We start from the raw sequence: 25,258 nt of genomic DNA on the forward strand, positions 1-25,258 counted from the left end.
AGAGATGTTATTATTTATGTCTGAGCACTATTGTTTATCTACAGTGATGCACGTGTGGTCAAAGACATGGCTACAGGGAAATCAAAAGGCTATGGCTTTGTGACTTTCTTCAATCAATGGGTAAGTAGTGCCAATAATTGTTGCTAGTGCTGAATTATAGTAATTAGGGCTAGGTACCATGGTCAATTTCTCAAATTAATTGAATTTCAATGCAATTTAATGTCTTCGCATGCATGACGTATTCCTGAACTTTTAACTGTTGATCTTCTTCCCATAAATAAAGACTTAAATGAAAAAAAATATTAGAGTAAATATAGTTAAATATCGTTTTTAAGAAGCTTTGCGGGAACTCTCTGCTGCATTTTTAATTTTGTAGCTGTTAAGTGTACCAATGTTGGCTGTATTGTTTTATCTCTTAGCTGCTGCGATGGCGTCTGGTTTTATTTTTCTGTTGCGGCTTTGCATCATCACATTCTGTCCATGTTCAGTAGCAGAGGGTTTAGTGTGTCTGCCTCACAATACGAAGGTCCTGAGTTCAATCCCGGGCTCGAGATCTTTCTGTGTGGTGTTTGCATGTCCTCCCCGGGATTGCGTGTGTTCCCTCTGGGTACTCCGGCTTCCTCCCACTTCCAAAGACATGCACCTGGGAATAGGTTGATTGGCACTATAGTGTGAATGTTGTCTGTCTATCTGTGTTGGCCCTGCGATGAGGTGGTGACTTGTCCAGGGTGTAACCCGCCTTCCGCCCGATTTTAGCTTAGATAGGTTCCAGCACCCCCCGCGACCACAAAGAGAATAAGCGGTAGAAAATGGATGGAGTGATAGTTAAAATGTACGTATATATTTAAAAAAAAAAGATGTACCGTATTTTTCGGATAATAAGTCTCACCGGCCAAAAATGCATAATAAAGAAGGAAAAAAACATGTATACGTCGCATTTTTGGGGGAAATTTATTTGATAAAATTCAACACCAAGAATAGACATTTGAAAGGCAATTTAAAATACATAAAGAATAGTGAACAACAGGCTGAATAAGTGTAAGTTATATGAGGCATAAATAACCAACTGAGAAGGTGCCTGCTATGTTAACGTAACATATTATGGTAAGAGTCATTCAAATAACTATAACATATAGAACATGCTATATGTTTACCAAACAATCTGTCACTTCTAATTGATAAATCCCATGAAATCTTCTTCCTCGATGTCGCTTCTAAACAACTCTGCCAACACCAAAGGTATGCGCTCCTTCCTCTTGTCGTTTTCTGCTGCATATTTCACTACGTCCAGCTTGTAATCTGCAGTACATGATTTCCTTTCGGTGCCATTTTCGTTCAGCCCTTCTCAGTTTTTTTAAAGGGGAACATTATCACAATTTCAAAAGGGTTAAAAACAATAAAAATCAGTTCCAAGTGGCTTGTTGTATTTTTTGAAGTTTTTTTCAAAATTTTACTGGTCTCGGAATATCCCTAAATAAAGCTTTAAAGTGCCTTATTTTCGCTCTCTGCGAAGACACTGGCCATTTCCCTGTGACGTCACACAGTGCTGCCAATGTAAACAAATAATGGGAATACCACAGCAAGATATAGTGACATTAGCTCGGATTCAAACTCGGATTTCAGCGACTTAAGCGATTCAACCGATTACGCATGTATTGAAACAGATGGTTGGAGTATGAAAATATTGAAGAAGAAACTGAAGCTATTGAGCGAATAGCTATTGAAGCTATTCATAGCCATAGCATGGCCGAATAGCTGCGTTAGCATCGCCGGTAAAATGTGCGGACCAAACGATCAGGACTTTCGCATCTTTTGACACTGGAGCAACTTAAATCCGTCGATTGATAAGTGTTTTTTTTCCGCATTAAATGTGGGTGGAAGGAAGCGTAATATAGTTGCAAATGCATCTACAGGTTATCCATACATCTCTGTACCATGTCTGCTTTAGCACCGCCGGTAAATAGCATGTTAGCATCGATTAGCGTAGCATGTTAGCATCGATTAGCTGGCAGTCAACATCAACAAAACTCACCTTTGTGATTTCGTTGACTATCGTTGCAAATGCATCTGCAGGTTATCCATACATCTCTGTGCCATGTCTGCCTTAGCATCGCCGGTAAAATGCGGAGAAACTCCAGCACATTCAATGGGGGTCTGGCGGCAGACACTTTGGCATCTTCGGGCCAGTGGTGCAACTTGAATCCCTCCCTGTTAGTGTTGTTACACCCTCCGACAACACACCGACGAGGCATGATGTCTCCAAGGTTCCAAAAAATAGTAAAAAAAACGGAAAATAACTGAGCTGAGACCCGGTGTTTGTAATGTGTTGAAAATGAAAATGGTGGGTGTGTTACCTCGGCGACGTCACATTCTGACGTCATCGCTTCCAGCGCGATAAACAGAAAGGCGTTTAATTCGCCAAAATTCACCCATTTATAGAGTTCGGAAATCGGTTAAAAAAATAGATGGTCTTTTTTCTGCACCATCAAGGTATATATTGACGCTTACATAGGTCCGGTGATAGATAATGTTACCCTTTAAGTTACCGCCAATGATGAAATGATCCATTTTAATAGCTACAGCAGTAGCATATAGCATATAGCAGTTAGCATTTAATTACCCACAATGCACTTCTGCCATGACCCGCCCCCGCCAAATTCTTATTGGTTGACATGTGTGTGACGATTGCTGACATTTTCTGCATCTCCTCCGCGAATGAGATAAATAACATTATTTGATATTTTACGGTGATGTGTTAATAATTTCACACATTAGTCGCAGCGGAGTATTTGTCGCACCCCCGGCCAAACTATGGGAAAAAAGTGCGACTTATAGTCCGAAAAATACGGTAGTTCTTCTACTGTACAAAACTATACAAATATACGGTTGCAGATGTAAATGTAAAAGGGGTGGTTACATTCTTTACGCGGATGCCTCGATACGCTAACTGTCGTGTGTTTTAAGCATTATATCCCACCCTCCTATGAGTTTTACCACGTAATGACATAACTACGCACGTACGTAACATGCGCACTAGCTTTGTATGTGTTTAGCTAATGAGACTCATTAGGCTCGCTAAGATTAGCCATCATTGAATGTATGTTCTTTTATAAAAACAACATGATGGCAATTTGTTGGTTTCTTCTTTTGGCCGGTGAGTGACAACCATCAACACCAGACATATTTCTTTGGCCGATGAGCAATTTGTGTCCAATATGTTTAGTAATTGTAAGAATATAGACGTTTAAAAAAATGTAAATGTTCTGTTAAACCACGAATGGTGACATAAGTTCTTGTCATTTATTTTAGTTAAAAGATGTAACTTTGAACAAGTTGCAAAGTACAGTGGAACCTTGGTGTTAGTTATTAATTTGTTTCAAAGCGTTCAATAAAATGAATCTGAAATACTTTTTCCTGTAGGAAATTATATAAATTCAATTACACATAAAACAGTGATAAGCAGCAAGGTAGGAAGGCCAAGCAGACTTCACCTTCATACTTTTTTCTAAAATGTTATAGTGTTTTTCACATTTTGTCAGTGCTAGCTGTGGCAAATCTTTCGTATCCAAGAACGCACGGACAAGTCAGGACTGTCTGCACAGACTTTGTTTACATTACCTAATGCAATCACACGTATGTGTGAGATAGCTCCTCACAGCACTGCAATGCCTCCACATTTCCACAGCATTTTGTTACATTTGGCAACTTGCTTTTGGCCCTGTGTTGGGTTATTTTGCAGCACAATTCAATAAAGCACATTTGCCCTACTTTGCACTTAAAACGCCTTATGTCAGCTGCGAATGACAGCGACCCAGCGCACAATAGGAGGCAGAGAGGGGAGAGATATGGAATTTTGCATTGTTTGGGGTTTGTTCTAGGATCGAATAAACCGCCCACACATGTACATCGATGATAAAGATGATTAAAGGATTACTTGGCTAGATTCTGTTTTTTGAGTCCCAACTCTGAAAAACACACTATTCATTCTTCACAAGGACTGAGTCACTAATGTGTGGAATTGTTTAAGGAAAACCAATGTATTTGGCAATCATTTTCATCAAAATCCAAATCATGAAAACTTGGTGCGTGCGAAAATCGATGTATCACTGTGTGTTATCTACACAGACTTGAAAATAAATGCTTAATGTATTATTTCTCTCCTTAGATTGAACTATTCCAAAAGGCACTACAAGCAGCTAGTTCTTGACACTGAAACCCAAATGAGACTTAGAAAGTGAAGTTATGATTATATGCTTTTACTTGTAATTATATTGAGTTTGTGGACCCCAGGAAGACTAGTGGGTTGTTGTGGTAACCAGCTAATGGGGATCCTTAATAATAATCAAATCATTGAGATCCAAATCCTTTTTTACCTGCTTGTCCTGTTCGCTCTTAGTCATGTTTACTGTAAGAAGCTGCTAGTTTTGCATTTTTTTCAGAATTCCGGTTTTTGTACAAGTGTTGTTGCTGGTGTGGAGTAACCTGACTCTCGCCAGATCCTTGTAGTTCGCTGAGCTCCACACAAGGATCTGGGACTTCTTAATAGGAGATGTATTTCAGAAGGCGGGGTCTTATAAAAAATAATTGTATGTGATTAGATAAACCGCTTGTCCGTTATCTTGAGTGAGGTGCTACTTCAACCACTCACATCGAAATCGACCCGCGACACTGATGAGAGCGACATTGGGAAATCTAAAACAGAACAGTTGACAAATTGGATAACAAAAGAGCGATAAATTAGAGAACTTTTACCGAAACAACGCAGCAATGTCCGTAGACGATAGATGTCGTTTGTGCAAAGAAAATATGCAGAACAGTGTTTCCCCCAGAAAATGTGTTAGTTTAGGTGGTGTCTCTCTGGCGGACAGACCGAGGAAGGCGGTGGGTGGGTGTAAGGATCGGTAAAACTCGGCCTGTCGCCATTGATTGATGGATTGAAACTTTTATTAGTAGATTGCACAGTACAGTACATATTCCGAACAATTGACCACTTAATGGTAACACCCAAATAAGTTTTTCAATTTGTTTAAGTTGGGCTCGACGTTAATCATTCAAGGTAACGCCATCACGTCTCCACCTCGTTACTGCCATCACTGCCTGGGAAGCAATAGACTACAAACTGCGGTGAAGTAGGCCGGCTTCGTCGCGTGAAGAAGCCCACAATTTTTGGTTGTGTTTTCCGCTTCATTTGTTGAATGGCGATATATGATTTACATCTCAATTTTTTTCCCGTAAAGTAAAAATAAAACAGTCATAGTTACCTGAGATAAGTGAAGTGAAGTAAATTATATTTATATAGCGCTTTTTCTCAAGTGACTCAAAGCGCTTTACATTGTGAAACCCAATATCTAAGTTACATTTAAAACCAGTGTGGGTGGCACTGGGAGCAGGTGGATAAAGTGTCTTGCCCAAGGACACAACGGCAGTGACTAGGATGGTGCAAGCGGAGATCGAACCTACAACCCTCAAGTTGCTGGCACGGCTGCTCTACCAACCGAGCTATACCGCTGCATTATTATGACTTAGTAAGTCAAACTAGTGATAAAATAATGACTTACTAAGTCAAATTAAGGACTTATTGTAAGTAAGCGTTTGCAATAAGTGTTTGAAAAAGAGTTAAAAGTTGGTCCACATGCTGACATATGTTCAACTCATGCTTAATTTATTACAGCATTTGGGAAGCCTGTAGTTGATTTTTATTATCTTAATGTTATATTTTTATCAACATGCGATTGCAAGAATCCTGCCATTCCAAGCTAGGCTGCTACATTACTAATGATTAATGTAACTATAGCTAAAAATTGTAAATTAGCAATAGGATAAACTACTCATCCCTGAACACCATGGAGTTCATGTAGGCTTTATGATGCAGTTATATTATTATATCAACTATCAGAGACAGAAGCTTTTTATTTAACATCTTAATTGGTTCATTATTTTTTGCTATCTTGAAGTAGTTTGCAATGCCCTCAAGCCCAGATCCTTGTGTGGAGCTCAGCGAACTACAAGGATCTGGCGAGAGTCAGGTTAGGTGTGGAGGGCCGATGTGTGGGAGTTGAAACATACGGTGTTGGAACTGAGCACTGCGGTCTGCGTGTTGAAAACGCTGTATGTCACTTGCTGAAAATGACGTTTTCCCAAAACAAAAAAAATAACACCGGCTAGCATATGTTGTAATAAGTTATTTAATTATAGATTGCGTCATCAGCATGCATTATCACGATTTAATCCAAATCTCTATCATAGGCTAACTTTATCCCGTTTCCATTGCATATTCATAGGGCCTAGCCCTAATATATATTTGCAATCAAGTCTGTACATTTTGATGTAGTCTACCTTACATTAAAGGAATTTGTGTTTTTGCATTTCAAGTATCGAAATAGATATGAAAATGATCAGTTTTATTTGTATTTGTTTATTGCAGGAAGCAGAGAACGCCATTCACCAGATGGGTGGCCAGTGGTTAGGAGGGAGACAGATCCGAACTAACTGGGCCACGAGAAAGCCTCCCACGCCAAAAACCACATATGAAAGTGCGTGCTCATAAATGATTGCACGTTTTCCTGTTCACATTAGAAGTTGGATATATGAAGATGTCTTGTCTCTTCCGGTTAGGTAACGCCAAGCAGCTGTCTTTTGATGACGTAGTGAGCCAGTCAAGCCCCAGTAATTGCACTGTGTATTGCGGTGGTGTCAGCACAGGACTGACAGGTGAGAGAATGTGTCCTGCAATATTATAAGCTGTTTTTCACATGACTGCACAGAGAAGACCAGAGGGGCTACATGGTAGTCTTCAATCACTAGTTTATTTGGGAACATTTAAATCATTAATCCTTTTCCTCTTCTGTCTTTGGTTTGCAGAACAACTAATGAGACAGACCTTCTCCCCGTTTGGGCAAATTTTGGAAATCAGAATTTTCCCCGATAAAGGTTATTCATTTGTAAGGTAAGTACAGGATATTATTGCACAATCCTAATAAAACTGCTAAAACAATGCATAGTGATCTAGTCAGATTGCTTTCGTGGTGTAGCGGCTGCAGCTAATGGCTTTGACTTGGGGTCGGCATTTCCGGGGCAAAGACGGGGAAGTGACGCGTTTTGTGAGGTGAGGGATTGTGTGACAATAGCAAGGAAAAGAGAGTTGTTGTACGAGTGTGTGTCTTTTGTCAAATACATGAATACAAATTAGGGCTGGGCGATATATCGATATACTCGATATATCGCGTGTTTGTCTCTGTGCGATTTAGAAAATGACTATATGGTGATGTTCGTCATTTTCTAAATCGCACAGAGACAAACACGCGATATATCGAGTATATCGATATATCATGACTATATGGTGATGTTCGACTGCGATGAGGTGGCGACTTGTCCAGGGTGTACCCCGCCTTCCGCCCGATTGTAGCTGAGATAGGCGCCAGCGCCCCCCGCGACCCCAAAAGGGAATAAGCGGTAGAAAATGGATGGGTGGATGGTGATGTTCGAGTATACATTCTCACGCAGTTGCTTTTAGCTGCTGTAACAGTGTTAAAGTTGTTTATACGGCCACCCTCAGTCTGACCTGTATGGCTGTTGAGCAAGTATGTTGGCATTCACTTAAATGTGTGTATAATTCGCATATATTATATGACTTCGCCGGCACGCTGTTTGTATGGAGGAAAAGCGGACTTGACAACATATTGTAGACAAAGCTAAAGGCAGTGCCTTATAGGCACGCCCCCAATATTGTTGTCTGGGTGGAAATCTGGAGAAATTGGGGAGAATGGTTGGAAAATCGGGAGAGTTGGCAAGTATGAGTATTAGTGGCGAATGCAGTGTTACAGCCGCTGTATAGTACCGGCGGGCCAGCTCTATTGTTAATTTGATATTGCCTAAAGGGCCAAATGAAATTGGACGGGGGCCAGAGTTTGACACCCATGCACTAGAGGCTCTTCACACTCTTTCTTGCCTCTGCTTCCCACAGACAGCAAGCGCACCTTCTTACATACGTCACATACGTATACGGCCTCGCGGAGCAGAGAGGTAGCAGCATGGTAACGCGAGCTATGGTGCGAGTGGGTAATACAAGAGAAAGAATGTGTGAATCTGGTAACAAATGAAGGAAGAATTAATTCCCAAGAAAAACATCGTCTGGCGGTGGTTTGGCTTGAAGTGGGAATATGTCGAAGAGACAACCGAATTTGTCAAGAGTGGGGCAAAAGCGTTGCTACAAAAAGTAGCATTACTGCTAATACGTAGCATCATTTCAAAAGTCACCTGCTAGAGAATGAAGAGTGCTTACTCCACATGTCAACATCTCCACCAAACAAATGCAAAGGCAGACATTTCCTCATCAACACCGTATGAAAAAAATAGTCAACAACATAAGGAGATAACGTCCGCAGTAACCTCCCACATAGCGATTTGATTTCCTATTATGCAACTAATTTTTATTTGATAATTATTGAAATATCTTGTGTGACATCATGCACAAAAGTGCACTTTATTTGTTTTAAACTATTGTAGTGGCGTTCTGTACAAAAAGTGCACTTTAATTTAGTTTTGTTTTGATAAGTCATCTTAGTGAAATCCTGCACAAAAGTGCACTCATAGCTTGTTTTCAAATGTCTCTGACAATCTTGCACTTTGTTTTGAAATGACATGAATGTTTAGGCCACTGTTTAATAAGTGTTTAATAAATACAGTTTTGGTAAATTGACTTAGTTGTGATTTCCCTCTCTGCATGAAAGATTAAAATGAGCATATGTTAATGCAGTATGAACAAGAATGTTTTAATGTAGACACAGAATCATCATACTGCTGTGATTATATGTATCAAGCGTTAATTCAAGGCTAAGTCAAAATATGGAGATATATATCAGGTATCGTGATATGGCTTAAAAATATCGAGATATTAAAAAACGACCATATCGCCCAGCCCTAAGACAAATCGGGAATTTGTCTGAGCCGCCATTCTTGGAATTTTACAGAATGTTTTGGTGTTTGTCTGTTGCTTCCGTTGACATTTGAGAATTATCAGAAGTGAAATAGTGTGGGAGGAAGAAACATAAAATCAGCGGCTTTGCTGCGTTTTTGCTACCTAACAAGTCCTTAACATATTTAGGTACTTGTGTTTTAATGTGTTAATAGTGTAGGATTGGTAAATACTGTGTCGTGATTTTGTTTTAAAATAACATATAAATGTTTCGTAATTGCTTGCTCTGACGAGCTTACAATTATATTACAATATTAAAACTAAAAAATCTCTTCAATTAGTGTTATTTTTGACAACAGGTTTTAGTTTATTTTTAGTCTTTTGACGAAAACATTTAGTCATCTACAGTGCCCTCCATAATTATTGGCACCCCTGGTTGAGATGTGTTTTTTAGCTTCCAATTATTTTATTTTTTTTCTAAATAATATGGGACCTTAATGGAAAAAAAGAGAAAAATCCAACCTTCAATACAAGTGCATTTATTCAGTGGGGAAAAAATCCCACATAAAGAAATAATTATTTGACATCAAATAATGTGTGTCACAATTATTAGCACCCCTGGTGTTAATATTTTGTACAACCCCCTTTTGCCAACAAAACAGCACCTAATCTTCTCCTATAATGTTTCACAAGATGGGCAAAGACAGAAAGAGGGATTTTCAGCCATTCCTCTTTGCAGAATCTCTCTAAATCATCCAGAGACCTGGGTCCTCTCCTCTGTACTCTCCTTTTCAGCTCACCCCACAGGTTCTCAATGGGGTTGAGGTCAGGGGACTGAGATGGCCATGGGAGGAGCTTGATTTTGTGTCTGGTGAACCATTTCTGTGTAGATTTGGCCATATGTTTAGGGTCATTGTCTTGCTGAAAGACCCAGTGACGACCCAGCTTCAGCTTTCGGGCAGAGGGCAACAGATTTTGATTTAAAATGTCCTGGTATTTCAAAGCATTCATGATGCCATGCACCCTAACAAGGTTCCCAGGGCCTTTGGAAGTGAAACAGCCCCACAGCATCACTGACCCACCCCCATACTTCACAGTGGGTATGAGGTGCTTTTCAGCATGCGCATCTTTCGTGGTACGCCAGACCCACTTAGAGTGTTTGTTGCCAAAAAGCTCAATCTTGGTCTCATCTGACCAAAGCACACGGTCCCAGTTGAAGCCCCAATACCGTTTGGCGAACTCCAGACGCTTGCGTTTATGATTGTGAGTGAGGAAAGGTTTTCTCCGTGCATGCCTCCCAAACAGCTTGTTGGCGTGTAGACAGCGCCTGATGGTTGATTTGGAGACTTTGTGACCCCAGGATGCTACCATTTGTTGTAATTCTGTAACAGTGAGCTTTGGAGATCTTTTGATTTCTCTTACCATCCTCCTCACTGTGCGTGGTGGCAAAATAAACTTGGGTCCTCGTCCAGGCTTATTTACCACTGTTCCAGTTGTTTTGAACTTCTTAATTATTCCTCTCACAGTGGATATGGGCAGCTGCAGTTGAGTGGCAATCTTCTTGTAGCCTCTGCCTGACCTGTGAAGGTCGACGCACATCTGCCTCACTTGTATGCTGTGTTCCTTTGTCTTTCCCATGTTTAAGAGTGGATAAGAGAAATGGCCTCGGTGTCACGTCATATTTATACCCCAGGGAAACAGGAAGTGATGAATTACTAATTAAATGTTCCTACGTACTCTGGTAAACTTTGTAAACTACTGTAGAAATGACAGAAATGCTTCAATTATATTTATTTCCTGGGAATTGTTAAGGGTGCCAATAATTGTGGAACAGGTGATTTAATGAAAAATAATTATTTTTTAGTCAGGGATTTTTTTATTTTCTTACAATTCATTTGAGTTGAAGGCTACATTTTCCTACAATTTTCAGTGTGACAGTATTCTTCTGCAATAAACACTGAATTTATTTTAAGGCTTTTAACACATCTCAACCAGGGGTGCCAATAATTATGGAGGGCACTGTAAATTGATTTTAGATGATAAAATTCTCAATATATTAGTCAACTTAGATTACAGTAAATTTTGTCCACTAAAACCAAGTATGAAGGATAAGCCATCTTTGAAGTTGTCTTGAAACCACTTTTATTATTGCAGAGCATCTCATTTCTAAATTTCACACTACCCTTACTTACTATTATTTCATCTGAAATTAAGCATTGTTTTTTCAAATGTTGAATAGTTTATGACTAAAATGGTCATACAAATAAACACATTAGATATATTTCCAAGTTGTGTATAACTACACTGTGAACATTTGGCGTCTTATCCACTGACCCGTTTGAATACAGCAACCAGTGTTAAAAGCTTTTTCTTGTTTTGTCTAGGTTTAGCTCCCACGATTCAGCAGCCCATGCCATTGTGTCTGTGAATGGAACTTCATTAGAGGGCCACATAGTCAAGTGCTACTGGGGTAAAGAGAACACAGACATGATGAACCCGGTGCAGCAGATGTCTGTGCCTCAGGTAAAAACTCTGTTAATGTCTGGAATATATCCTGCTCAGATGCATTCGATCTACGTTGTTTGTCTGTCTAGATGAAACGTGATTATGTGCATGTATGTACAGTGGGGCAAAAAAAGTATTTTGTCAGCCACCGATTGTGCAAGTTCGCCCACTTAAAATGATGACAGAGGTCTGTAATTTTCATCATAGGTACACTTCAACTGTGAGAGACAGAATGTGAAAAAAAAATCCATGAATTCACATTGTAGGAATTTTAAAGAATTTATTTGTAAATTATAGTGGAAAATAAGTATTTGGTCAACCATTCAAAGCTCTCACTGGCTCAAAATCCAACGATACATGGTCCCATTCATTCTTTCCTTAACACGAATCAATCGTCCTGTCCCCTTAGCAGAAAAATAGCCCCAAAGCATGATGTTTCCACCCCCATGCTTCACAGTAGGTGTGGTGTTCTTGGGATGCAACTCAGTATTCTTCTTCCTCCAAACACGACGAGTTGTGTTTTTACCAAAAAGTTCTATTTTGGTTTCATCTGACCACATGACATTCTCCCAATCCTCTGCTGTATCATCCATGTATCCATTTTGGTATAAACTCAACTCGTCGTGTTTGGAGGAAGAAGAATACTGAGTTGCATCCCAAGAACACCACACCTACTGTGAAGCATGGGGGTGGAAACATCATGATTTGGGGCTGTTTTTCTGCTAAGGGGACAGGACGACTGATCCGTGTTAAGGAAAGAATGAATGGGGCCATGTATTGTGAGATTTTGAGCCAAAACCTCCTTCCATCAGTGAGAGCTTTGAATGGTTGACCAAATACTTATTTTCCACCATAATTTACAAATAAATTCTTAAAAATTCCTACAATGTAATCCTGGATTTTTTTTCACATTCTGTCTCTCACAGTTGAAGTGTACCTATGATGAAAATTACAGACCTCTGTCATCATTTTAAGTGGGAGAACTTGCACAATCGGTGGCTGACTAAATACTTTTTTGCCCCACTGTATATGTACATGTATGTGCATATGTATGTTTGTACCGTGAATGTGCGTGTGGATATACAAACTTTGAGTATGTAGGAATATACTGTATTTGTGTATGTATGTGGAAGCGTAGGTACCTAAGTATGTATGAATAACAGTGTGAATGTGAGTATATGTGTATTTGTATGTACAATATATTTGACTACCAGTATGTGTGGGAGCCAGAGTACTGCCACAACAAGTCTAAGTCTGCAGACTGCTACTTTAAGCTTCAATCTTATTGTTTTTTTTTTCAATTGTTTTAATCTAGCATCATTTTAACAAACTAAACTAGGAACAACTACCGTATTTTTCGGACTATAAGTCGCAGTTTTTTTAATAGTTTGGCCGGGGGTGCGACATATACTCCGGAGCGTCTTATGTGTGAAATTATTAACACATTACAGTAAAATATCAAATATTATTTATCTCATTCGCGGAAAAGACGAAGAAAATGTCAGCAATCGTCACACACACGTCAACCAATAAGAATTCGGCGGGGGAGGGTCATGGCAGAAGTGCATTGTGGATCATGGGATGCTAACTGCTATATGCTACTGCCGTAGCTATTAAAATGGATCATTTCAACGTTGGCGGTAACTTATAAAAACTGAAAAGGGCTGAACAAAAATGGCAGCGAAAAGGAACTCATGTACTGCAGATTACAAGCTGGACGTAGTGAAATATGCAGCAGAAAACGACAAGAGGAAGCGGCGCATACCTTTTGGAGTTGACAGAGTTGTTTAGAAGCGACATCGAGGAAGAAGATTTCATCGGATTTATCGATTAGGAGTGACAGATTGTTTGGTAAACGTATAGCATGTTCTATATGTTAGTTATTTGAATGAGTCTTACCATAATATGTTACGTTAACATACCAGGCACCTTCTCACTTGGTTATTTATGCCTCATATAACGTACACTTATTCAGCCTGTTGTTCATTATTCTTTATTTTTTTTATCAATCAATCAATCCATGTTTACTTATATAGCCCTAAATCACTAGTGTCTCAAAGGGCTGCACAAACCACAACACAAACCACTACGACATCCTCGGTAGGCCCACATAAGGGCAAGAAAAACTCACACCCAGTGGGACGTCGGTGACAATGATGACTATGAGAACCTTGGAGAGGAGGAAAGCAATGGATGTCGAGCGGGTCTAACATGATACTGTGAAAGTTCAATCCATAATGGATCCAACACAGTCGCGAGAGTCCAGTCCAAAGCGGATCCAACACAGCAGCGACAGTCCCGTTCACAGCGGAGCCAGCAGGAAACCATACCAAGCGGAGGCGGATCAGCAGCGCAGAGATTTCCCCAGCCAATACACAGGCAAGCAGTACATGGCCACCGGATCGGACCGGACCCCCTCCACAAGGGAGAGTGGGACATAGGAGAAAAAGAAAAGAAACGGCAGATCAACTGGTCTAAAAAGGGAGTCTATTTAAAGGCTAGAGTAAATTGCCTTTCAAATGTCTATTCTTGGTGTTGGATTTTATCAAATAAATTTCCCCCCAAAATGCGACTTTTAGTCCAGTGCGACGTATACCGGTAAATTATTTTTATTTTCCTTCTTTAGTATGCATTTTTGGCCGGTGCAACATATACTCCGGAGCGACTTATAGTCCGAAAAATACGGTACAATATATTTGACTCCCGGTGTGTGTGGGAGCCACAGTAGGGCCTCAACAAGTCTAAGTCTGCAGACTGCTACTTTAAGCTTCAATCTTATTGTTTATTTTCCAATTTTTTAATTTAGCATAATTTTAGCAAACTAAACTGAGAACAAATACTCAACGACTCTCCTTTAGAGAAGAAAGGCCTCAAGGCTCTTTGATCTTTACCAACTTTTTAAACGTGTGTTGGTTTCCACTTCTCAATGTAAAGCTATCACCGCTGAATGTGCCACCTCCAGCCATTTTAAATCTACATTTTTCCTGTTTTGCAGAACAAGATGAGCTTCCCAGCAGCTCAGCCCTACAACCAGTGGGGACAGTGGTACAGCAACGGGCCTCAGATTAGCCAGTATGTCCCTAACGGGTGGCAGGTTCCCACTTACGGTGTCTATGGTCAGGCCTGGAATCAGCAGGGCTTCAAGTAAGTAGTACGTCATTCAAAGGGCCTCCCTTCACCTCCTACTTTTACTCAAGCACCACCAAGATTGGGTCTTCACAAGCCAATTGTGGCCATAGGAGGGGAGCTGTCACACCTCTTTCTGTCAAATCCACATCCACCCACTTTTCCCCATCAGCATCTCGCCTTTTCAACTTGTGGAGGAGCTTTTTGTTTGTTAGATCATCCCTGATTCATTCACCTCTGAATCAAGTGTTTATTTTTTTATAGCGTTGTAATTCAGTTTTTGTCATTTCATTTGGAAATGTGAACATTTGAGTTTCATTCACTGTCCATGTCCCGAGGCGGGTTGATGATTGCAATGAAGGTTCACTGCCTATTAAGACTGTTCATATACACTGCTCCAGACCTAGGGAACACCTAATCACATATGAGACCCTGTTGATTCAGGTTGATATTCTAGCTGAGTGTATGTGGATAAAAGGCATAATCCATCAAGGAAATCCAGTTGAGGCCAAAAACAACCGTCGTGTGTTAATGTGATCACTCTGGACAACGTCTCTGTGCCTGAATACTCTACCTTGGTTTTTGTTAGACGTTCTAAAAGGTCCTACCAAGTTCAAATCCAACAGAATAATTTAACAAGTTTCTCATAAGAAATCGTTTTAATCAAATTGTTTATTTTATATAGAAGAGTCATAGTTTTACAGGCAAGAAACAACTTAAAATACTTACAAATGATGATTGCAATTTATAAATTAACTTTTAACACCACTCTTATCTTTTACTGAAGACTATTGTTGGTGAAGACAGTAAGGAGGGTAGAGGAGAGATACCTTTGTACTTTGTTCTTCATTTTAATAGTGTTTCTCACCTTATCAAAGTGCTGGCACTCTCAATTTTCTTTGGCCCCATAGTGGCTTGTTTTGCAGTCATATACAATAAAAACAAAGTGCAGAGATTTAGTCATAAATGCATGGGTTCCTTTGATTGGGCACTCGTTTTTGCGGAATGATACACTGGCAAACGGACTAGTTTGTTATATGTAATGTTTGACCGTGCAATGAGCGAGACGCTTTACTCTTTGGATCGTACGAAAAGTGGGACATTTTTAGTGTAATGACCAACATTTGCAACGTTAAGGTTCATGCGCTTTGCGAAATCACGTCATTTTCTTTCCTTTTTGTCTAAACTTGCAGTAAAGAACATCCTGTATAATGTCCTGGAGAGGATTTGTTGGAGTCAGGTTGGATTAACGTGATCTAGAAACGATGGATAGGATAGACTTTTGTTTATCCCACAATGAGGAAATTACGCTGTCGCAGTGCAGGTTTTTACACACAGTGACAGAAGTGAAGTGTAATGTAAAAGGAAAAAATAGTAATTACTACATATTGCTCACTATTATTTGTACCGCATTTTTCAGAGTATAAGTCGCTCCGGAGTATAAGTCGCACCTGCCGAAAATGCATAATAAAGAAGGAAAAAAACATATATGAGTCGCACTGGAGTATAAGTTGCATTTTTGGGGGAAATTTATTTGATAAAATCCAACACCAAGAATAGACATTTAAAAGGCAATTTAAAATAAATAAAGAATAGTGAACAACAGGCTGAATAAGTGTACGTTATATGAGGCATAAATAACCAACTGAGAAGGTGCCTGGTATGTTAACGTAACATATTATGGTAAGAGTCATTCAAATAACTATAACATATAGAAAATGCTTTACCTTTACCAAACAATCTGTCACTCATAATTGCTAAATCCGATGAAATCTTATAGTCTATACTCATACGTGAATGAGCTAAATAATATTATTTGATATTTTACGGTAATGTTAATAATTTCACACATAAGTCGCACCCCAGGCCAAACTATGAAAAAAAACTGTGACTTATAGTCCGAAAAATACGGTAGATGGAAGATAAAATACAACAAAAAACACTAATATTGTGTCTTCTTGCCAACCTGGTGCTACCTCATACTACCAGGGACACTGCAAAACCAAAGCATAACAATCCGACGCTACGTTCCTATCTTGTGAAAAATATTTAGTGTCGATCGTCCAGTCACCACAATAGAAAATTTGCCATTTTCAGTTGCAACAGCAATATAGTTTTGTTACACAATTGGATTTACACAAACAGCTGGTGCAGCACAGACTGATATCCCTGCTTTTAAATGGTGACGATTAAGTGTTCCCTAATAACTTCATGTGGTCTTTTTTTCTGTGACTCATGTCAGTGTTTCACCCCCAATTGATTTGCTCTGACTTTCTTCTATCTATAATAAAAAGCACCTGGAAGTTTAAATTTGTACAGGAATGTCAGAAAGATGTTTAAAAAAAAAAAAAAAAAAATGTATTCCTATTCTTGCCAATGTACAGTGACGTTTTGTGCAGCCCCATCAATAAACAAACAGTTTGTTTGTACACGGTCCAAGTTGTTGAGCATCCATGCAAAATTGTGAGGTTGATTTGTGTAGTCGTTGGTTAAAGTGGATCATTTTGTAACGTCTGATGCTTGTTGGCAGTTTGGAGAGGGAGTACAAAGAACCATTTTCTTACTTTATGTTTTTAATCACCACCCCCATTTTGTTTTGCTTCTTTCTACAAACCCTATTTCCGTATGAGTTGGGAAATTGTGTTAAATGTAAATATAAACGGAATACAATGATTTGCAAATCATTTTCAACCCATATTCAATTGAATGCACTACAAAGACAAGATATTTGATGTTCAAACTCATAAACTTTATTTTTTTTTGCAAATAATAATCAACTTAGAATTTCATGGCTGCAACACGTGCCAAAGTAGTTGGGAAAGGACATGTTCACCACTGTGTTACATCACCTTTTATTTTAACAACACTCAATAAATGTTTGGGAACTGAGGAAACTAATTGTTGAAGCTTTGAAAGTGGAATTCTTTCCCATTCTTGTTTTATGTAGAACTTTAGTCGTTCAACAGTCCGGGGTCTCCGCTGTCGTATTTTACGCTTCATAATGCGCCACACGTTTTCGATGGGAGACAGGTCTGGACTGCAGGCGGGCCAAGAAAGTACCCGCATTCTTTTTTTTACGAAGCAATGCTGTTGTAACACTTGTCTTGCTGAAATAAGCAGGGGCGTCCATGATAACGTTGCTTGGATGACAACATATGTTGTTCCAAAACCTGTATAGACCTTTCAGCATTAATGGTGCCTTCACAGATGTGTAAGTTACCCATGCCTTGGGCACTAATGCACCCCCATACCATCACAGATGCTGGCTTTTGAACTTTACGCCTATAACAATCCGAATGGTTATTTTCCTCTTTGTTCTGAAGGACACCACGTCTTCTGTTTCCAAATATAATTTGAAATGTGGACTCTTCAGACCACAGAACACCTTTCCACTTTGCATCAGTCCATATTAGATGAGCTCGGGCCCATCCAAGCTGGCGGCGTTTCAGGATATTGTTGATAAATGGGTTTAGCTTTGCATAGTAGAGTTTTAACTTGCACTTACAGATGTAGCGACCAACTGTAGTTACTGACAGTGGTTTTATGACGTGTTCCTGAGCCCACATGGTGATATCCTTTACACACTGTCGGTTTTTGATGCAGTACCGCCTGAGGGATCAAAAGCCTGTAATATCATCCCTTACGTGCAGTGATTTCTCCAGATTCTCTGAACCTTTTGATTATTTTACGGACCGTAGATGGTAAAATCCCTAAATTCTTTGCAATAGCTCGTTGAGAAATGTTGTTCTAAAACTATTCGACAATTTGCTTACAAAGTGGTGACCTGTTGTTGATAAATGGGTTTGGCTTTGCATAGTAGAGTTTTAACTTGCACTTACAGATTTTAGCGACCAACTGTAGTTACTGACAGTGGTTTTATGAAGTGTTCCTGAGCCCACATGGTGATATCCTTTACACACTGTCGGTTTTTGATGCAGTACCGCCTGAGGGATCAAAAGCCTGTAATATCATCCCTTACGTGCAGTGATTTCTCCAGATTCTCTGAACTTTTTGATGATTTTACGGACCGTAGATGGTAAAATCCCTAAATTCCTTGCAATAGCTCGTTGAGCAATGTTGTTCTAAAACTATTCGACAATTTGCTTACAAAGTGGTGACCTGTTGTTGATAAATGGGTTTGGCTTTGCATATTAGAGTTTTAACTTGCTCTTACAGATGTAGCGAACAACTGTAGTTACTGACAGTGGTTTTATAAAGTGTTCCTGAGCCCACGTGGTGATATCCTTTACACACTGATGTCGGTTTTTGATGCAGTACCGCCTGTGGGATCAAAAGCCTGCAATATCATTGCTTACGTGCAGTGATTTCTCCAGATTCTCTGAACTTTTTGATGATTTTACGGACCGTAGATGGTAAAATCCCTAAATTCCTTGTAATAGCTCGTTGAGAAATGTTGTTCTAAAACTATTCGACAATTTGCTTACAAAGTGGTGACCCTCGCCCCATCTTTGTTTGTGAATTACTTAGCATTTCATGGAAGCTGCTTTTATACCCAATCATGGCACCCACCTGTTCCCAATTAGCCTGCACACCTGTGGGATGTTCCAAATAAGTGTTTGATGAGCATTCGTCAACTTTATCAGTATTTATTGCCACCTTTCCCAACTTATTTGTCACGTGTTGCTGGCATCAAATTCTAAAGTTAATGATTTTTTGCACACAAAAAAAAGTATCAGTTTGAACATCAAATGTGTTGTCTTTGTAGCATATTCAACTGAATATGGGTCGAAAATTATTTGCAAATCATTCCGTTTATATTTACATCGAACACAATTTCCCAACTCACATGGAAACGGGGTTTGTATTTTTTTTTTAGCCTCTAATCCTGGTTTGCTTTTCTGTCCTCATTCACGCTTGTCCAGACTCTAGTAACTCTTAAGTGTCTTTGGCGCCTCATCTCTTCTAACCTGCCGGCATTTTGTCTCTCTTGTCTTGTCTCTCTCTTTCCCCTCCTTTTTCCGCAGTCACTTACCGGCCAATGCTGGGTGGACTGGCATGAGCGCCATCAGTAACGGTGGGGTTATGGAGGCCGCACAGGGATTGAATGCGAGTATGTTGGCCAACCAGCCCGGTATGGGAGCCGCAGGATACCCCACACACTAATAAGGGGACAGAAACGGAGATATGTCAACCGTCAAGCCTTTTTTGGGGGGGAGGCATTAAGATGCCCTGCAGGGCTGCGTATCACCACCTCCCCTTTTTTGGCTGGACTAAGTCTTACTAGGATGTGGCTCTGAACGGGAAGGTTGACTTCTATTGGAGATGTAAATGGGACTTCTTTGAGGGTAACGCCAGCCAGGGAGGATTTTTTTGAGCCACGTGGGTTTTACACCCCCTGTGTTAGCCAAGACTGGCTAAAATCCAGGGCTCTTACTGTTTTTAAAGGCCTACTGAAATGAGATTTTCTTATTTAAACGGGGGTAGCAGGTCCATTCTATGTGTCATACTTGATCATTTCGCGATATTGCCATATTTTTGCTGAAAGGATTTAGTAGAGAACATCGACGATAAAGTTAGCAACTTTTGGTGCTGTTAAAAAAGCCTTGCCTGTACTGAAAGTAGCAAACAATGTGCGTGTGACGTCACTAATTGTGGAGCTCCTCACATCTGAATATTGTTTACAATCATGGCCACCAGCAGCGAGAGCGATTCGGACCGAGAAAGTGACGATTTCCCCATTAATTTGAGTGAGGATGAAAGATTTGTGGATGAGGAAAGTGAGAGTGAAGGAATAGAAAAAAAAAGACTATACAGTGGGAACGATTCAGATTTTATTAGACAAACTTCCCAGGATAATTCTGGAAAATCCCTTATCTGCTTATTGTGTAACTAGTGTTTTAGTGGGATTATATGGTCGTACCAAGGGACGGCGTGGCGCAGTGGGGAGAGTGGCCGTGCGCAACCCGAGCGTCCCTGGTTCAATCCCCACCTAGTACAAACCTAGTCATGTCCGTTGTGTCCTGAGCAAGACACTTCACCCTTGCTCCTGATGGGTGCTGGTTGGCGCCTTGCATGGCAGCTCCCTCCATCAGTGTGTGAATGTGTGTGTGAATGGGTAAATCTGGAAATAGTGTCAAAGCGCTTTGAGTACCTTGAAGGTAGAAAAGCGCTATACAAGTACTACCCATTTACTTGTACAACCTGAAAGTCGGCCCCGCACCTTTTTTCAGCACAAGTCGACGGGTGGTGGCGATGCCCATCCCTGCCCTTCGCAAGGGACCCTCTTCGAAACACGATCTTTCGAAATGACCGCTGCATAATTTGTTTACAATCATGGCCACCAGCAGCGAGAGCGATTCGGACCAAGAAAGTGACGATTTCCCCATTAATTTGAGTGAGGATGAAAGATTTGTGGATGAGGAAAGTGAGAGTGAAGGAATAGAAAAAAAAAGACTATACAGTGGGAGCGAATCAGATTTTATTAGACAAACTTCCCAGGATAATTCTGGAAAATCCCTTATCTGCTTATTGTGTTACCAGTGTTTTAGTGAGATTATATGGTCGTACTTGTACAACCTGAAAGTCGGCCCCGCACCTTTTTTCAGCACCAGTCGACGGGTGGTGGCGATGCCCATCTCTGCCCTTCGCTAGGGACCCTCTTCGAAACGACCGCTGCATAATACACTGTACTTTGTGTGTGTGTGTGTGTGTGTGTGTGGTCCAATCCAACCGTGTTCACTTGACCGCTCTGTTCCATGGTAAAGCTTCACCGTCATCTTTCGGGAACAATGAAACACCGGCTGTGTTTGCGTTGCTAAAGGTGGCCGCAATACACCGCTTCCCACCTGCAGCTTTCTTCTTTGACGTCTCCATTATTCATTGAACAAATTGCAAAAGATTCAGCAATACTGTGGATTTATGCGATGATAACAGAGGACTTATAGCTGGGAACGGTGCTGGAACAAAATGTCCTCTACAATGCGTGACGTCACACGCACGCGTCATCATATCGTGACGTTTTATTATGATACTTTCCGCGCAAAATTTAAAATTGCAATTTAGTACACAATGTTAATATTTCATCATTGATATATAAACTATCAGACTGCGTGGTCGGTAGTAGTGGGTTTCAGTAGGCCTTTAAGTTAACTGCAAATGACTTTTTTCCCCCCAGGATTTTACAAATTGCTTCCACTTTCTTTTGTTTAAAAAAAAAAATTGAATTTTGCTAAGTTTTTTGAGGAATGAAAATGTCTATTGCAGGGATTGTTGCCACTGCCGTTTTCTCCGTAAAGGCAGATCAATATTGCACAGGTTTCCCCCTTTCTTCTTCTTCTTGAGCAATCTACCAAAATGATATATTTTTTTCGGACAACCTCGAATCTCTTTTTAGCCTCGTGTAAATAAGTCTTCAATCGAAAATGATGTAAGTCGAATGCCGCCGTTGAGTGCGGGCGCTTGCTTTTTATTTAGCTCGGCACAACTTTGCAGTGAACTCCCATAATGTGCGTAGCAGAACGGCTCAGACAAATGTGACACAGGATTCTTCCACGCAGGGACTCGGATAGCATCGCCATGCAGTGCGGGCTTCAAACGTTCGACACAAACATGTTGGACTCTTGTTTTTTCTATGGATGCCAGTATTTTATATCAAAAGTCAAGAGGATGGTTCAACCTCTACACCTGCTCTGTTTGTCATTGGCCTACATTGCTGTTGCCTTACGGAGCTGCTTTCTTTTAGCTAATAAAATACTTCAAATTTTTTTTTTTTTTTTATTAGGCAGTGCCTGCAGTCTTTTTCAGACCCTTTTGTCTAGAAAGGAGTTAGCCCCGAGAACTGAAGACTCTGCTACTGTATTCTGTGTTTTTCTTGCTTTTGTCCTATTAAAATGCGAATGCACAAAGCTACACGTTTTGCCATTTATTCTCACTCCCCTGCCGAATATTTGTGAGAAGTATTTATTTTTGTCTATGTTTGTCACACATGCGTTTTTAAAAATAAGGTACAAGCCCCGTTTCCATATGAGTTGGGAAATTGTGTTAGATGTAAATATATCAGTATCATGTTAGACCCGCTCGACATCCATTGCTTTCGGTCCCCTAGGGGGGGGGGGGTTGCCCACATCTGAGGTCCTCTCCAAGGTTTCTCATAGTCAGCATTGTCACTGGCGTCCCACTGGATGTGAATTCTCCCTGCCCACTGGGTGTGAGTTTTCCTTGCCCTTTTGTGGGTTCTTCCGAGGATGTTGTAGTCGTAATGATTTGTGCAGTCCTTTGAGACATTTGTGATTTGGGGCTATATAAATAAACATTGATTGATTGATTGATTGATTGAATACAATGATTCGTAAATCATTTTCAACCCGTATTCAGTTGAATATGCTACAAAGACAACATTTAATGTTCAAACTGATAATCATTAACTTTAGAATTTGGTACCGGCAACACGTGACAAAGAAGTTGGGAAAGGTGGCAATAAATACTGATAAAGTTGAGGAATGCTCATCAAACACTCAAATGGAACATCCCACTGGTGTGCAGGCTAATTGGGAACAGGTGGGTGCCATGATTGGGTATAAAAGCAGCTTCCATGAAATGCTAAGTAATTCACAAACAAGAATGTGACGAGGGTCACCACTTTGTGAGCAAGTTGTCGAACAGTTTTAGAACCTTTCTCAACGAGCTATTGCAAGGAATTTAGGGATTTTACCATCTACTGTCCGTAAAATCATAAAAGAATCAGAGAATCTGGAGAAATCACTGCACGTAAGCGATGATATTACGGACCTTTGATCCCTCGGGCGGTACTGCATCAAAAACCGACATCAGTGTGTAAAGGATATCACCACATGGGCTCAGGAACACTTCATAAAACCACTGTCAGTGACTACAGTTGGTTGCTACATCTGTAAGTGCAAGTTAAAACTCTACTATGCAAAGCCAAACCCATTTATCAACAATATCCTGAAACCCCGCCGGCTTAGCTGAGCCCGAGCTCACCTAAGATGGACTGATGCAAAGTGGAAAGGTGTTCTGTGGTCTGACGAGTCCACATTTCAAATTATATTTGGACGTGGTGTCCTCCAGAACAAAGAGGAAAATAACCATTCGGATTGTTATAGGCGCAAAGTTCAAAAGCCAGCATGTGTGATGGTATGGGGGTGTATTAGTGCCCAAGGCATGGGTAACTTACACATCTGTGAAGGCACCGTTAATGCTGAAAGGTCCATACAGGTTTTGGAACAACATATGTTGTCATCCAAGCAATGTTATCGTGGACTTAAACAAGTGTTACAACAGCGTGGCTTCGTAAAAAAAGAGTGCGGGTACTTTCCTGGCCCGCCTGCAGTCCCGACCTGTCTCCCATTGAAAATGTGTGGCACATTATGAAGTGTAAAATACGACAGTGGAGACTCCGGACTGTTGAACGACTGAAGCTCTAAATCAGGGGCGCTCACACTTTTTCTGCAGGCGAGCTACTTTTCAATTGACCAAGTCGAGGAGATCTACCTCATTCCTATTTATAATTTATATTTATTTATTTATGAAAGAGACATTTTTGTTAAGTTAATGGTGTTTAATGATAATACAAGCATGTTTAACACACATAGATTCCTTTCTTTCATGAAGACAAGAATATAAGTTGGTGTATTACCTGATTCTGATGACTTGCATTGATTGGAATTAGACAGTGGTGCTGATAACGTCCGCATTTTCAAATGGAGGGAAAAAAAGTCCTCCTTTCTGTCCGATACCACATGAAAGTGGTTGGATTTGGCATCTCATTTGTCCAACTTGCATACTCGTTTTTAAACACTTTGTTATGAGAGTAGCATATGTGTGTGGCCCTTTAATGTCTGGCAGCAGGTGAGTGACGTCAGGGAGTGTGCGGGTGGGCAAGCAAGTGAGAAAGCGGTCGCTGAGGGCGGGGGAGAAATACATTGGCATCAAACTCCGTGGCTTGCTAGCTTGTGCACGCTAGCTTTCTGAGACTCTTATTTTGTTAGCACAGGCAGGATGAAACAGGTCTTTTATGGTGAAGACAGGAACTGTGCAGTCGGTCTTTAGAGTTTCGACAGTAGGTACGGAGTCTCTAGAAATAAAATGTGTTTCTCTGCGTCCGCCCTGTTAGTGATTTTTATCTTAAATTTGAGCTCGCAGCAGCCAGCGTCATCTCACAAGATCCTCGGATGCCGAGAACGTCAAACAACTGACGAAAGTGAAGTCTTGGTATGATAGATGATTGCTCATTTTTATGTATATTTTTTAATGCCTGGCTTGAGATCGACTGACACACCCTCCGAGATCGACCAGTCGATCGCAATCGACGTAATGGGCACCCCTGCTCTAAATAAAACAAGAATGGGAAAGAATTCCACTTTCAAAGCTTCAACAATTAGTTTCCTCAGTTCCCAAACGTTTATTGAGTGTTGTTAAAAGAAAAGGTGATGTAACACAGTGGTGAACATGTCCTTTCCCAACTACTTTGGCACGTGTTGCAGCCATGAAATTCTAAGTTAATTATTATTTGCAAAAAAAAATACAGTTTGAGTTTGAACATCAAATATGTTGTCTTTGTAGTGCATTCAACTGAATATGGGTTGAAAAGGATTTGCAAATCATTGTATTCCATTTATATTTACATCTAACACAATTTCCCAACTCATATGGAAACGGGGTTTGTGGACAATCCAGAAACAATGTAAAATTTGGTCTTTAGAATAGAATATACCTTCATTGTCATTGTACAAC

General features: G+C 40.3%; 1 protein-coding gene across 4 annotated transcripts in view; it reads left to right on the plus strand.

Moving 5' to 3' along the window:
- LOC133556782 (cytotoxic granule associated RNA binding protein TIA1-like) overlaps positions 1-25,258 on the plus strand; it is a 38,345-nt gene that overhangs the window by 12,934 nt on the left and 153 nt on the right. Inside the window, exons 6-12 of one of the 4 annotated variants that reach the window (XM_061907050.1) lie at positions 45-120; positions 6,425-6,533; positions 6,616-6,711; positions 6,862-6,946; positions 11,299-11,437; positions 14,415-14,563; positions 19,531-22,275. In XM_061907050.1, coding sequence (XP_061763034.1) covers positions 45-120; positions 6,425-6,533; positions 6,616-6,711; positions 6,862-6,946; positions 11,299-11,437; positions 14,415-14,563; positions 19,531-19,669 — 793 coding nt within the window. In that variant the 3' untranslated portion in view covers positions 19,670-22,275. The other 3 variants (XM_061907051.1, XM_061907053.1, XM_061907052.1) reach the window with 3 other exon arrangements.

This window comes from Nerophis ophidion, linkage group LG07 (genome assembly GCF_033978795.1).
Source record: "Nerophis ophidion isolate RoL-2023_Sa linkage group LG07, RoL_Noph_v1.0, whole genome shotgun sequence".
Lineage (NCBI taxonomy): Eukaryota > Metazoa > Chordata > Actinopteri > Syngnathiformes > Syngnathidae > Nerophis > Nerophis ophidion.